Consider the following 16,242-nt stretch of genomic DNA (forward strand, 5'->3'; position numbering starts at 1 on the left):
TTTATTATCAGGAGGAACATCCAATAATTTGGCCTTCATGTTATCAGGCAAAGCCTGAAGATGAAGCCAAGAGTAATGCCTCAGAAAAGAACCAAATGCAACAGCCCTAGAAGAAGCATCAGTTACATCATGACTACATTTAATGGAGTGGTGAGCCACCTGAGTGGTAGAACCCAACAAGGAAAGGGCCAAAATCTTCTCTGTAGAATCATGAAGGACAGAAACTACCTGAGAAACCAGAGAAAGAAGGGCTAAAACATACTAAGTCATATACGTCTGGTGATTAACAGCCCTAAAAGCCAGGGTGTCAGCAGTATAAACCTTTTTGCCCACTTATTCCATGGCCCTATTATCTCTGTCTGAAGGAAGCAGCTTAGTTGAAGTCAACAGCTCAGAGGGTTTTATACTTCTGAAGTGTCCAGATTTTCATAGACTGTCCAGATTTTTGCCTCATATTTTTGGTCTGTTCCTCCCAAAATGTGTGGTTTTCTGGCAAATGACTGGGATGATCTGAAGAATGAAGTCACCAAATAATGACATGCATTTGAGTTTCAGACTTCAAATCCATCAAAAATGTATGTTAACACAAGCCCTGTTACACTAGCAACTTTATATGTTTATAAGAGCAATATTTAGAATGTTTCCCTATTTTTGGGCCTTTGTCCCCCATTTTGTTAGGCTTTGTCAAGATTTCTTGCATTAAGAGGTTGAGAGGTATGATGGATTTGTCAGCAGAGACAGACACTATAGAAAAATAAAAAGAAGGATGTTTGTAAAGAAATTTACAATCATCAGGCAACTTGTAAAATATGTCAGGTTTCTTGGGAGCTGGTTGCTGAGAATCAGGGGCTTCAGAGGCTGCTGAAAAGGTATCCAGGAGGTCAGGCAGAACAGCAGAGGGTTTAACAAACTCCATCTGGAGGAAATCATAATACCTTTTCTGAATATCAGATATCTGAGAACAATTCCACTTGAGAAATTCCATCACACATGAAAAAGTTCTTCTAAAGAAAATCTGTCTGATAGAATCCTCTTCCTCAGACCTATAGTCCAAAGGAGAAGGGATCTGAGAAGAGTATGCCAAGGACTCTTCCCCAGAATCCAGATCCTTTTCAAAAGACTTTTGTTCCCTAGGTCTCTTAAGAGGAGTAGAGGACCTGGGAATGGGAGGGACAGAGACTCCTTGAGGAGGCTTTAATAGAAATGAAAGCATTGAAAAATACATAGGTAAAATCCTGTCATTCACATTTGGGATTTTTAACATCAGGTGACATATGCTTGGTTTGTTCTTTCTTCTTCTGTAGGGCGCCAGCACGAAAAATACTAGGAGGGCCAAACCCTTGTCAATACTCTACAACTGTACTAGCAATCTCCTCCTGAACTAGAATCTGTGAACCACTAAACCACTATGCTGCCCTGAGAAGCTAATAATAACATTTCTCTTGTTGTCACTGGAAGACAATCTGCCTTTATTACAGTCAGGAAAACAGTGCTCTCTATGTTCAAACAGAGAAATATATTGCCCATCTCTTTGCTGTATTCAGAATAGCTATACTGGCTGTTGAACTGAGGTCTGCTATGGGGAAAACATAGCCAGTTTTAAGACTGAAGAGAGGTCTAAGCCTGTAGATTTCTTACCTCAGGCTTGATACCCTATAGCATAAGGTAAGCTGATGAAATATCTTTCTAGTACTGAATTCAACCTGCATAATAAAAGTAAGTATACTATCCAACCTAACACACTTTATCTATGGTTTCAAGTCTGACTAACTGGAAGATTCGAAAGGTCAACTGCATTGAAAGCAGTGGCATAGTTTAGTTTGTGAGGGGTACCAAAAGTAATCTATACAGTTTTCCCGGTCAGCTTATTCTTATGTAGTGCAAGCCAGCAGGGCTTAAAATCCTTTTATATTTCCTTCTGCTTGGGTGGTTCTTCCAAGTTTTGGAAGCGGCATGTCTTCAAACATGGTCACATGTAATAGAGGGACATCCTTTGTATGCCCACTGATAAACAGGATGAAAAGAATCGGGATTTATACCAAACAGTGTGATAACCCATTTTTAACAGAGCCAACATCCATCCAGAATTATTTTGTCATCACCTGTAAGGTAGAAGATGTTAACAAACTTTGGAACCATTTCAGAGTGTCATCTACAAAATGTATATATATATATATATATATATATATATATATATATATATATATATATATATATTTTTTTTTTTATTTTGAATTTATTTTGTGGATTTGCTTTATGTGCCTATGCTCGTTTGATATATTTAATTGTTAAGGTTAACTGTAGATAGAAGACTTTCTCACATATTTAATGGCCCATTCAAAACTTTTATGTGTAGCATGCTTTATTCAATCTCCAAGACCAGTATTAGTTTTTAGAACACGCAAATCATAGGCAAGCACCAATGCGACTTTATTCAAAATGTTTTCCATAGCCACATTTAATGAGGCTTGCAAGGTCAAATGTCTTGGCGGGATCAGGGCCTGGGAATATCTTATCCTGAGTCTGTAACACAGACCACAGCAATTTCTATCATTTAAGTTATTTGCAGAATGCAGTTTATATTTAGAGACTAATTACCTGAGTAACACAGCATAACTACTTTAGTGTATTTTGCAGTACTGTAGAGAGATTAAGGAGGAATTTATTTCCCTCCCTTGCAAGCGTTAGTTGTATTAGTTAGCTGGAGTTTTTCAGTTTGTAGGATAATTTTCTGGACACTTCTGTTTACAAGTCTCCATATTAATCCTATGCATTACTCAAAAATATATTAGTTTATGTATGTGACAGAGCAATACCTGTAATGCGAGGCACTGAGTCTTGACAAGATGCAGAACATCTCGATTGCTTCTTCTTTATTGGCACTACAATGGTTAGTCTCTATTGTTACAGTAATGACCAGGTCTAGGATACTGTTGCCCCTGGTGGGGATGTAAGTTGATCCAAGGAATTCATAAATTCCAATGCCTTGGATCAACTTATCGACACCCCCACCAGGGGCAACAATATTATAGACCTGGCCATTACCAACATGGGTGACCCGTGTTCCACACCAGAGGTCAATTCCTCGGTGGTCAGATCCGACCACAAGCTAATCACCCTAGACGTCCACATCCCACAGCCCCCATTAGGGAAACCGCTGTAAAAAATATCTACAAAGCCAACTTCATGCTTCTTAAGACAGAAGTGGCAAACTTCACGACACCCATGCAGATGGACAATCGAGGTATGACTGCTGAATCCTACACAAATGCACTTTATAAGCACTTACACGAGAGCATGGATCGTGCTATCCCTAACAGAACCAAGATGCTATCCTCCAAAAAAAGAAGCCAATCTGGTGGTCCCCTGCCATAAACAAACTCTGCAACAGAAGAAAGAAACTGTTGCAAAAAAGAGTAAAATCCGATGACTGGAGGAACTCCCTGGTCAGCCTCAATAAAAAGCTGAGGTCCCTCATAAAATCCTCCAAAGCTAGTTACGAAAATAAAATTGCCACTGATTCTAAAGGCAACCACAAAGCATTCTACAGCTATGTCAAGAATCTCAATGGCAACACTCAGATCTGCTCTGAGTTACAGCACAATGGCACTAAATATACAGAACCAACTGATATTGCCAACATCCTGGCAGATAGGTTTGGTGCTAACTTTACCCACCTCTCACCCCCTAAAGGGCCCATCTCTATACTGGAAGAATGACAAGTTCCTGTAATCACGGCTGCACAGGTAAAAACCACACTCTCTAAAGCCAAGAACACAGAATCCATGGGACCTAACAACATCCCATGCTGCATTCTACACGAACTACAGAATGAACTGGCACCCCACCTAAGTACCATGTTCAATCATAGCCTCACCTCAGGCTTTGTGCCCACTGAATGGTGCACAGTGATGGTTATCCCACTCCACAAAGGAGGAGCCACCACGGACCCCGGGAACTTCTGCCCCATTAGCCTGGCATGCCTGGTCTGCAAGGCCATGGACCGTATCATCAGGGAAATTATAAACAAAGACATTGGTAACCTCCAAACTCTGGACCCCACCCAGTTTGGGTTTGTAAAAGGCAGATCATGTCTCCTAAACCTGATAGACTTCTTTGAAGCAGTCACCAAAGTTGTAGATGAGGGTAAGGTGGTTCACCCAGCTTACCTAGATCTCGCCAAGGCTTTCGACACCATCCTCCACTCCAGAATTATAGATAAACTCACTAAACTAGGTATAAATCCCTATGTCACAAGATGGTTTGCCAACTGGCTCACTGACAGAACCCACACTGTGAAAGTACTCCAAATCTGACTTCAGACCAGTGACAAGTGGAGTACCACAGGGTTCAGTCTTGGGTTCTCTCCAGTTTGGTATCTACTTCTCTGAAGTACAGGCTAACACAGAAGGTCTTTGGCTAATGAAGTTCGCAGATGACTGCAAACTAGGAGCCATAATCAAAACTCCTAACGATGTGGACATCCTACAAAAGGGCCTCACTGAGACAGATGCCTGGTGTCAAAGCCATGACCTCAAGCTTAATGCCAAAAAGTGCATTGTCATCCCCTTTGGTAAAAACTCTGTACCCATGAACTACCACACAGGTGGTAGTCTACTTAACACCAAAAGTGTAATAAGAGACCTTGTGACACAGGTGGACAGTAGTGTCTCCTCTGATAATCACATTGCCACAGTAGTCAGGAAATCCTTCAACGTGGCCCACCTCATCACAAAAGGTTTCTCATCCAGAAAAAAAGATGTCATTGTTCCCCTCTACTCATCACTCTTTAGACCCATTATAGAGTACAATGTCTCTTTTGGTATGTACCTCACTAGACATCTGCAATAACTGGAAAGGCCACAGAACTACCTCACAAAGAGGATTACCGGCCTCAAACAAATGCCCTATGCATACCATTTCAAAAACCTCCAGCTTTACTCCGTTGCATATCGCCTACTCAGAGGTGATCTCTGCCTAACATATAATGTTATATCAAACCCAGAGCTGTTGGACATGCTCCACTTAAAGAAATCCCAATCCCTCCGAGCTACATGGTCTAGGGTCCTAAACATTGTCACCACAATAAACAGAACATGCTAGAGGGATAGATTTCTGCACCAGAGACTTCCCATACTCTGGAACAAACTACCTATCTATATCAAACAAAGCTCCTCATTAGCAGTCTTCAAGAAAAATCTTGATGATTGGATGGGAAATAGAAAATTCACCCCAGGAATCACTTCTGTGGCTCAGCTCGACAGGGGCACAGGAAAATAATTTTCTTGGGTGGCGAAAGCCAGGGTACCTTTTTGGCTAGGCTTATATAGGCCCTAGGGCCAATAGCCTAGTACCTACCTATGAACCTATGAACCTATAAAGACAGTCGGTAAGTATGGTGCATGCTACTTGCTTAACTTGTATGTTTGGGCTACTACTGCAGGATGTCAGTTTGTAGAGTTCAGAAAGTACCATCTGAACTTTCATCTCAGTTTAAGATTTCTTAAACAATAAAGTAAACCAACCCAAGTGCAACTTTGTTATTGTAGAGGGACATAATGATGTACATAGGGTATAGGTAGAAACTGACAGGCCTGATGTCTCCTTTTCCTTGCATGTATAACCACCCTGCTGGCAGATTTGTTAATGGCTATCTGTGATTAAACTCATCCAGTCATTTGTAGAAAGAAGACATTACACTGGAGATGACATTCAGTTGCTGCATTCAAATTTAAAACAAAAGCAATGTTTTTCTGCTATGTTGTACAGTAAAATGATACATTACTACTGAATTATAAACTCACTAATTATAACTCCAAGGTCTTGTTAACTGTCTCACTTATGTACAAAGTATAACAATGTTGTTGTTGTGTCTTTCGGCTTTTCCCGTTAGGGGTCGCCACAGTGGAACTCCGGTCCACTAATGTTTGGCAGTAGATTTTTATGTACCGAGTTGCCAGCTCTGACACACAACCTTCAACGAAGGTATACCCATTCACGCATGTCTCCACACAGAAGACGCTTTAGCTGAGAATCGAAAAGGACAACGTCTTACTGTGAGGCGACAACGCTACCGCAGCACCACCATGTACAAAGTATAACAATAAGAAACAATTTTAAGGGCTTATTATTAGTGGTTTAATTGCAACACTGAATGTTCAGTGCATTTCTTTGTAGAGTTGTCAATGTGTCGGTAATCAGTATGGCTGACAGGTCATTAACAATTTGAATTTGCATAAATAAGTCCTGCATCTGACATTTTTAGTTTTTAATGGTATTTTCCTGAATGAAAAGGTTTCAGTTTCCACATTTTGTGATGATACAACCAGCAGTACTTTACCTAATAAAAGATGCATGGCTATGGCAGCATCCCAGCCTGGTACATTTCTACAAAGAAATCATGTTGAATGATTTGCTATTCATTGAAAATATAGCTCCAGGGAAATTGTACAATATCTTTGTGGCTTTAAATGCCTTCTCAATAACTAAAGATAAAACAAATTCACATAATAAAACACATTTTTTTCTGTCAAGAAATATTTCTGACCAAACCAATAGGCCACCAAAAATTGTAGGTGGTCATGACCGCCTTTGCTTATCACAATGCCTGTTTACCTCCGTGCAAAACACAAGGATGTCATGCTCAAATCTGACTATAAGACTCCTTTCTAAGATTGCTAGTTAATGAAATTTATGATACTAGTCAACAACTTCCAAACTACTGATGTATTTCACTAGCATGTGTAACAATATAATACTTCATTGGGTCTGTGGTGAAGGCTTAGTACTTAGATTAATAGTCTGACTAACAAAAACATGCAGATAGAAATAGAGATATTGATTGCTTAATGAATGGCTACAGGGTTTATAAAATCCTTGAATGAAAGCATCACCTGCTAGAGCTATTTCAGACATGTCTATTACTCCAGAGGATCTCAGTGAGAAGAAATGGTCGCTCCAGCCCTTGAATAGAGTAAAAGGAAAAGCTAAAAATACCAAGTTGTAAAAATGTTTTGTACTAGCTCAGAACAGAGGTGACTTCAGTGACCTCTTGTGCATTTAACTGGGTTTATATCAGAACATCGAAGTATTAAAACTTCAAATGTTCTGATATTGAACACTATTCAGTGAGCGCTAAGAATAGCAAAGCTGCAGAACAACGAATTCTTTCCTTGGGAAAGAATTCAGTTGGCTGTTTCTGTGGCTTTGCTATTCTTAGCGCTGTGGTGGAAAGTTACGGGTTGGGTTCAGGTAAGTGTGCGATTGTTTGTATGTTAGGGTTAGGGGTGGGTTAAGTGAGTTAGGGTTAGGGCGCGGGTTAGGAGCGTGTGCGATAGTGACAGACTTTAGGGTTGGGGCGGTTTAAGTGAGTTAGGTTAGGGCGTGGGTTAGGTGAGTGTGCAATAGTGACGGACCTTAGGGTTAGGGTTTGGGTTAAGGTAAGTGGGTAGATAGTAGTGTATGTTTAGTTTAGTGTAGCGTTAGATGTAGGAATTTAAGTGTATGTGATTGGTTGCTGTTTGTTTGATGTGCTTGTGTTGTGTGTATGTGTTTTGGAGCAGCAATTTTTTTCCATGGGAAAAAATTTGCTATTCTGAATGTTTGATATTTTCATGTTTAGATGTTTTGGGGCCGATGAAACAGTGTTCGCTATTTTCATCTTTTGATAACGTGATATAAACACCATTTAACTTACTATAAAAAGAAGACATAGCATAGATGACACACAAAAAAAAAAAAAAAAAAAAAACACACCATTTGCCAAAACCGAAGTCTCCTAATTGTGATATCTACTTTTTAGTAACATTGCAGTTCATCCTTTTTGAAGACTATTGCACCATTTTCCACAATAACATAGCTGCTATCCTCATGTGAAGTCTCCAGCAGCACTGGGTCCCACTTAGATAGTTTTCATTTAGTCACTATACATTTCTTAGAAGTCTCTCACGTCTAGTCAGGCAACATAGGTATCTCCACTTGTTGTTGTGTGATATTCTAGAAAGCATCAAGATAACAACTTGCACATTTAGCGTAGTCACACTCTGACACATAAAGGTCTGAGAAAGTTTTCCACAACTACCTTCTAAAAGATAATTTACTTTAGGACTATATGCTCTTTCCAGCGTCATGACTTTTCTTCCTTCTCTATTATTCGTACAGTTTAATGAATACTTTCTGTTAAGTTGTGTCAGATATTAGTAATTCTTTCTGCATCATCAAATCCTGTTGTATAATCCACCAGGTTAGAGAGTTAATAGTTTAAAGCCTCTTCTTATAATGCTCACATTTCAAGGACAGAAGGATTACATTCTGACTACATTGACCATATTTATGGAAAAAAATAAATTTAAGCTTGGGATAAATATCTATTCCAGGCAGAGCATCATACAACTATCACTGTCTGTTTCTTGTTTTAAGCTGCAAATCTATGTTTTATATATAGTATTACCACTCGGTACTCATAAGAATTTCTACATCCTAACCAGATCACTGTCTCTCCTCCATACTATGCAGATAAAAAAGAAATCTACAGTGAGTATGTAAGAAGAAAAATTCAAAATTCAATGCTCCAGACAGCAGCATATATCATTTTTATTTGAAAAATTGTATACGACATAAATAAACCATTATCACATAAATAAATTCGAAAGATATTATTTTAAATTTGACACAGTGCCAAAATACATATAGTGCAAAATCAAAGACTTAACTTGCTCTTTCCTGACTGCCACGAACTTTGATTATCCACTTCATCAAAGCTTAGAATTAGGTACATGCAAACGAGTGTAAGGGACTAAAGCTAAGTGACGTACACCAAAACCAAAAATAAAAACTGTTTAAAACAAAAAAAGAAAGTGATGAAGCTGAAATAAATCCGAGCAGGATAGATAAAAACACAGATTTAATAAGTGCTTTCGGCGAGGTCAATGCCTCACCTTCTTCAGACAAAGTAAAGCTAAGTGACCTTCTGTGCATGCTAAAAGCAACAGTAATGCCTTCAATGTAATACATGGTGTCAGTATGCAAAGAATGTCCATTGTTAATTATACTGGCTTGGTAAGGATGTGCCGATATGTAACTGACAACATATTCTCACAGCAAGTGGTCAAGTTTGTGCATTCAAGCTATTATTAAACTGCCCATCAAAACTAAAATTCTAGGATAATAGTACACTAGCAAAGTATACAAATGTAGCCATTTTTTTTCTTACCATAAACCCTCCTTTTGGATTAGTCAGCAAAGTTGTCCCAAGCATCATGTTCTCTTTAACTTCAGTGACATTTGGTATTGTTGTGTTTTCTGCAAATAAATAATTAATATACAAATAAAATCATTAACAAAAATTAAACTACCCATCCACATTTATGGCTTATATCTATATCTATATATATATATATATATATATATATATATATATATATATATATATATATATATGTATATATCCATATATACATATCTATATCTACCTATCTATATAGACATATATATATATATATATATATATATATAGAGAGAGAGAGAGAGATAAAATTTATATTTTATTAATATATTATTACTATACTATTCATATATTTATTTGCTTTATGACAAAACATCATGAAGTTAATCAGTATTCATATGCAGTCCACTTAAATCATGTGCATAGCTTTTAATGGCCCATCTTTGTGGTATACAGGACCTAACCCTGACTAACTCTGTGGATGGATGGCATATGCTGTTCATGAGGTACTACAGGAGTCAGGTGTGACTCACTGGTTGGATGGATAGATGGAAGGATGGATGGATGGCTGAAGTGAGTTGTTGTTAAGTTGCACCTTGGGTTTTGTTGGAAGCAGGCATGAAGATATGGGAAAAAAACACACAACTCCAGGGGAAGGTAGTTTGCTGAGTTTTACCACTGAAGAATTCTCTGAGTAAGCACCAGAAGTGCTGTACCTGAAACAATGATTCTAGAAAGCATAAGCCTGCCCTGAAATGTGCAATACTTCAGCCAGGCATTGGATTAGGACAGCAAGTAATGTGGGAATGTGGAAATATGCAAAACAAAAACCAGGACGTCAGTAAAAAACCACTTTAATAGCGAGCAAAGCTTTCGGAAATAATCCTTTCTCAATACTAAAATACATGAGTACATTCTCAATATTTATAGGTCCCAAGATAGTCACATGACCGACAGCCAAAATCATATGACCCACATTAAAGGCATAACAAGACATATATTAAAAGCTCTTAATACAAAACATTTTTAAAAAAATATATATAAAAAATACAAGAAAAAATATAATAATAAGAAAAATATAGATCAAATCACAGCTTAGTTCTACTAAGCTTAATCAATATAGGTTAAATAATGCCCTTGAAACTAAAGAATATAGATGGATTTTAAGACTGGCTAGTGACTCACCTCCTGGCCTAAACAGTATGGTTAGTATTAAACCTATATTGATTAAGCTTAGTAGAACTAAGCTGTGATTTGATCTATATTTTTCTTCTTATTATATTTTTTTCTTGTATTTTTTATATATATTTTTTTTAAAAATTTTTTGTATTAAGAGCTTTTAATATATGTCTTGTTATGCCTTTAATGTGGGTCATATGATTTTGGCTGTCGGTCATGTGACTATCTTGGGACCTATAAATATTGAGAATGTACTCATGTATTTTAGTATTGAGAAAGGATTATTTCCGAAAGTTTTGCTCGCTATTAAAGTGGTTTTTTACTGACGTCCTGGTTTTTGTTTTGCTATATATTGTTGGCTCTTGTGTTTTTGAATGTGGAAACATGCACCAGCATTGTATTAGGACAGCAGGCACTGTGGCAGTATGGAAGCATACACCAGCACTGGCTTAGGGAAGTAGGCATTGTGGATGCATGGAAGCATGCACCAGTACTGGCTTAGGGAAACAGGGACACAGGCTTTGTGGGTACATGGAAGCATGCACCAACACTGGCTCAGCACAGAAAGCATTGTGGGAATAAAGAAACATACATGAGCACTAGCTCAGCACAGCAGACATTCTAGGTATGCGGAAGGATGCATCAGCGGGAGCTTAGGGAAGCAGGCATTGTGGGTGCACGGAAGCATGCATCATCACTGGCTCATGAAAGAAAAAATTGTGGGAATTAGGAAACATATATCAGCACTAGCTTAGGACAGCAGACATTCTGGGTATGAGGAAGCATACATCAGTACTTGCTTAGGACATCAGACATTGTGGGTGTATGGAAGCATGCATCATCACTGGCTTAAGACAGCAGGCATTGTTGGTCCATAGAAGCATGCATCAGCACTGGTTTAGGACAGCAGGCATTTTAGGTGTGTGGAATCATACATCAGCACTGGCTTAGTACAGCAGGAATTTTAGGAGTGTGGGAGTATGCACCAACTCTGGTTTATAACAGTAGGCATTGTGGATATCTGCAGGCATACACCAGCACTGGCTTAGGACAGCAGATATTCTGGGTATGAGGAAGCATACATCAGTACTTGCTTAGGACATCAGACATTGTGGGTGTATGGAAGCATGCATCATCACTGGCTTAAGACAGCAGGCATTGTTGGTCCATAGAAGCATGCATCAGCACTGGTTTAGGACAGCAGGCATTTTAGGTGTGTGGAATCATACATCAGCACTGGCTTAGTACAGCAGGAATTTTAGGAGTGTGGGAGTATGCACCAACTCTGGTTTATAACAGTAGGCATTGTGGATATCTGCAGGCATACACCAGCACTGGCTTAGGACAGCAGATATTGATAAATTGTGGGAACATGTGCCAGCAATGGCTTAGGATAGCAAGTGTTATGGGAGTGTGGGAGCATACACTAGCACTGCCTGAGGACAGCAGGCCTTTTCAGACAGCCAGCAACATGGGTATGTGGAAATATGTACCATAGGTTCATAGGTTGTTAGTAGGCTAAGAACCAATAGGTCCCTTACAAGCCCAGCCACTCAGCCTAAACCATTTAAGTCACAAGTATCATGGGTGTCTACACGGAGGGAGGGGTGTATGTTAGTAGGGAGGTAACTAGTATTTGTATGAGGGTGGTGTTTGTTAGGATAACACTTTTCTTATTGACAGTCTCTGTCCATAAGGGACATGGGGGCCAGACCACCAGGGATAAGTGTATGGTTGCCCATCCAATTGTTAAGATTTTGTTTGAAAAGAGGGATGAACACTGCTTTTACATGGATGGGGAGTCTATTCCATAGTTTGGGAAGCCTTTGGGACACATATCTGTCTCTCCAGCATGTTCTGTTTATGTTAGAAGTGAAGTTCAGATCTCTGAATCTAGTGGTTCTGGTGTTGTTTGTTTTGTGCATGTGCAACAGATCCATCAAAGATGGGTCTGAGGAAGCCTTGTAAGTTAGGCAAAGATCCCCACTCAGCAGCCTGTAGGAGAAAGGATACAGAGACAAAGCCTTTAGGTGATTAGTGTAGGACAAGGTATTCATGCCCTGAATTCTCCTGATGAGAAACATTTGTGAGTGTTCCAACTGTTGCAAGTGTCTTTCTAGATACATGCCAAGGGGTGGGGGGTCACTGTATTCAATAACCGGTCTAATAAAGGTCAAATAGAATGGTACTATAATTGGACTGTGATGCCATACTGTTACCTATAACTTGGGCAACATAGAGTGATTTTCATACTATCTTAGCAACATGTTGGTCAAAACCCAAATTGCTGTCTACATTATGTTCCCAGATCCCTTACTTCTATGTTGACTCTTAGGGGTGTTTTATCAATGGAGTAATTAACTAGGGTTGACAATTTCCCAAAAGGTATTATAATATATATTTTTGGCATTGAGTTTTAGGCCGTGGCTTTGGTTTTCTGTGTTAAACACTCTTGCAAAATGTTGGTGTCTTGGAGGAATCTATAACAGCTCTCAATTTACAGTCATCTGAGAACTTAGTGAGCCACAGGCCTTGAACAATAGCCTTGACTTCCAAGAAGTAGATTTCAAAGAGCAGCAGGCCCATTACTGAGCCATGGTTACTCTGCTGGAGACTGATGTCTTGGTGGAGGTGGTCTCACCAATCCTATCTTCTTGGGTTCTGTCTATGAGCCAGGCTCAGCCTGGCACAGGACAGTAGCTGTTATGGGACAGTGGGGCATTTCCCAACACTGTCTTAGGACAACAGGCATTATGGGAGTGTGCAAGCATGCACCAGCACTAGCTAATGACAGCAGGCATTGCGCAGCACAGTGAGAATGGATGGAGTGTGTGCATGTTTTGGTAGTTGGAGTAGTGTTGGAAGCAAATGCAAACTGAACTAACAGCTCCAGAATGATCAGTATGCCCTATTCCTTTTGCTTCCACTATCATAGTCCTAGGATGATAAGAGCTGTAGTGAATGAATAGGCCAATATGCACTGAAGGCTTGAAGGTTGGGAAGGTTGCACAGGGGAGAAAGGGCCAGCTAATATGGCAGAGAAACATAATTAAAAAACAGATATTATAATGAAAGTATTGAGCATTGTACTTCAAAATTAATAGGACTAACAGCAACACTACTTTACATCCATAACAAGGAAAATTAAATATTCTTCTTCACCCTTGTCACATATACTCAAACATACATGAACAAAATTATGTTTATTTGAAGAAAATCAAAGCAGATTTGGAGATACTCATTTACAGATGAAAGCTTTTTTGTACACTACTGTAAAACATAAAGCCAGTAGCTTTTTTTAATTAATTAATTAATTAATTAGTCTATTCATTCACTTTTAGCTGGGTATGTGAACTGACTCAAATAGACATTTTCATCCAATGCACCAACACTTGCTTATGACAGCAAGCATTACACAGCACAATGAAAATGAATGGCGTGTGTGTGTGTGTGTGTGTGTGTGTGTGTGTGTGTGTGTGTGTGTGTGTGTGTGTGTGTGTGTGTGCGTGCATTTGTATGTGTTTAGGGAGGGGGTGGAGAATTAGAAAATTGCCATCGGTTGGATTCTAAAAGATCTTACATTTGCCCAAATGATTTTGCAGTGCCAGAGTCTAAAGGTAGGCAGCAGCAGTTCCCCATGCCAGGTAAGATACAAAGGAATCAAATAGGCATACCTCCAATGGCCAGACTGTTTTCAAGTTTGTAATGCTGCTCTAGTTAGAAATGTAGCACTGTTGTTGAATGCCAGTGCAAAACTGTGAAGTAGAGAATTGCACAGTATTTTATGCACGATGAGACTTAGCAAATTCTCCACTTGTATGTTTGAACTGGTACTACAGGCAGTAAATAACGGAAAAGTCATAGGTCTGTGAACTAAACAATGGCCTGACTGTATGTGGTATCACTGTTAACAGATATGGAATTTGTAGAGACTGGGTATATTGAATATTGAAGTGGAAGCAATTGTTTATACTGGCCCTAAAATGTTGGTAGATACTCATACTGCCAATTCTATATGGTTGAAGATGAGAAAGATGGATTTTGTGTCCTACATCTGGCATTCATTAGCCAAACAGAGTTAATGGTCCTTCAAGAATATTTGATTCTGACTATATATTTAATACTTAGTTTTGATTGGCAAGTATAGGTACAATTTAGAAGGACTAAAACAACACTGTGCTATGATAGATTTCTGTACAGACCGATTACAGATAACTGTTAGTGAGCAGGTTTAACTGTATTAAAAATTGTTACTAAAGGCTGGCATTCATTTCAAGGTTCATGATTTTTTTGAAGTCTGTAATATGAAAAACTAAATGATTTCTTCAATTATTTCCATGCATACTTGCAATCATCTTGAAAACTGAATATATCTGAATTTAATTAGGGGACAATACATACTTCTAACAAGAGGATAACTTTGCAAATGTCTATTTTTGTCAGATTTCCCAAAGGACCAAGTCTTTTCAGAGTAAATTGCCATGATAAAAGTATACTACAATCTCTGCAGAACTTGAAAAAAATCATGAACACCAGAAGGGCCTGGGAGTAAAAAAATATAATGGATTATTAGTTTTAACTTTGCTTATATTGTAGGGAGAGAGAAAGAGAGAGAGAGAGAGAGAGAGAGAGAGAGAGACACACACACACACACACACACACACACACACACACACACACGCACGCACGCACGCACACACACACACACACACACACACACACACACACACACAGTTTGGGCCTATCTGCTATTTTGACTACAGATGCTATGTTTAGTTATAGGTATTAGAAGGCAGCACAGCAAAGAATAGTTTAATTAATGATTAGGATATTATATTATGATTATTTCATATATGGATTGTTTGGAGTAAGTTGTTATTTAAAATGACCAATGATTTTGCATATAAAATGTAATTTCTCAAAGGTTATGCCTGTATCAGAGTATGTTATCTGGAAAACGTTCTATTTGTAGGTCATGTACAGCCCAGAAGCATTCCTCTATTCCAAGCTAGCATTTTTCCAAGTTACAACATTGGGATTAGTTGCGGCACCACACAATTATGGTACACAATGTTACAATGTTAACAATCTAATAATGTAACACTGTAGCATACAATAAATGTCTCTGTGTCCCCTTCCTTATTGTAGTTGAACATCAGAGGTGTAGGATAGAAGTAATGCAACTCTCCGCACGTCTTTTGCCTATTAACCCCATCCCCCATCACCACCACCACCATGACTACCACAACACTTCTATGTCTATATGTTTGGCTACCCTAGACTTGTAAGATCTGACATGTGTTTTAGGCAATGTGATTTCCTTAAAGGGTTGTTCTTTATTTCCAAGTGTTTGGACTTACTTTAACATAGTATTTGGTTGGTTATTGGTGTACATTGCTGTGCTTTCCACCTTGTTTTTTGGTTATATATATATAAGACATTTATACTGCATGCATAATACATCCTGCTAACTTAGTAGATTGAAAATAACATTTAAATGAGCTTCACCATCTTCTCACTCAGGAGACTGCTCAGTTACATTATACTAAGTAAACTTAATATGTGGCTCAAATTAAATAATTTCAGCATTACCCAGGTAATATTCATGCTGCGGATATTACAGCAGTAACTTCTTATTACTAAACTCCCAGTTAAGAACATTCAAATTATAACTGAGTTAGATAAGTAATTGAAAGATAATAAAGCTCTCAGTATTCAAAATCACTAATTAGTATTTTCCATATTCTACTGAAATGCTGCATCAGATTAACTGTTTTATAACATGAGACCTGAATTTGTTCCCAAAAGTTACCACAACATAAAAATGTATGCTCTTGTAT

At 38.5% G+C, this 16,242-nt stretch overlaps 1 protein-coding gene across 1 annotated transcript in view; it reads right to left on the reverse strand.

The window, feature by feature from the left end:
• ITGA1 (integrin subunit alpha 1) overlaps window positions 1-16,242 on the reverse strand; it is a 2,125,719-nt gene that overhangs the window by 1,441,944 nt on the left and 667,533 nt on the right. The window contains exon 4 of the mRNA XM_044077325.1: window positions 9,212-9,300. Coding sequence (XP_043933260.1) covers window positions 9,212-9,300 — 89 coding nt within the window. The remainder of the gene's footprint in view (window positions 1-9,211; window positions 9,301-16,242) is intronic.

This window comes from Protopterus annectens, chromosome 1.part1 (assembly GCF_019279795.1).
Source record: "Protopterus annectens isolate FY-2018-M chromosome 1.part1, PAN1.0, whole genome shotgun sequence".
Lineage (NCBI taxonomy): Eukaryota > Metazoa > Chordata > Ceratodontiformes > Protopteridae > Protopterus > Protopterus annectens.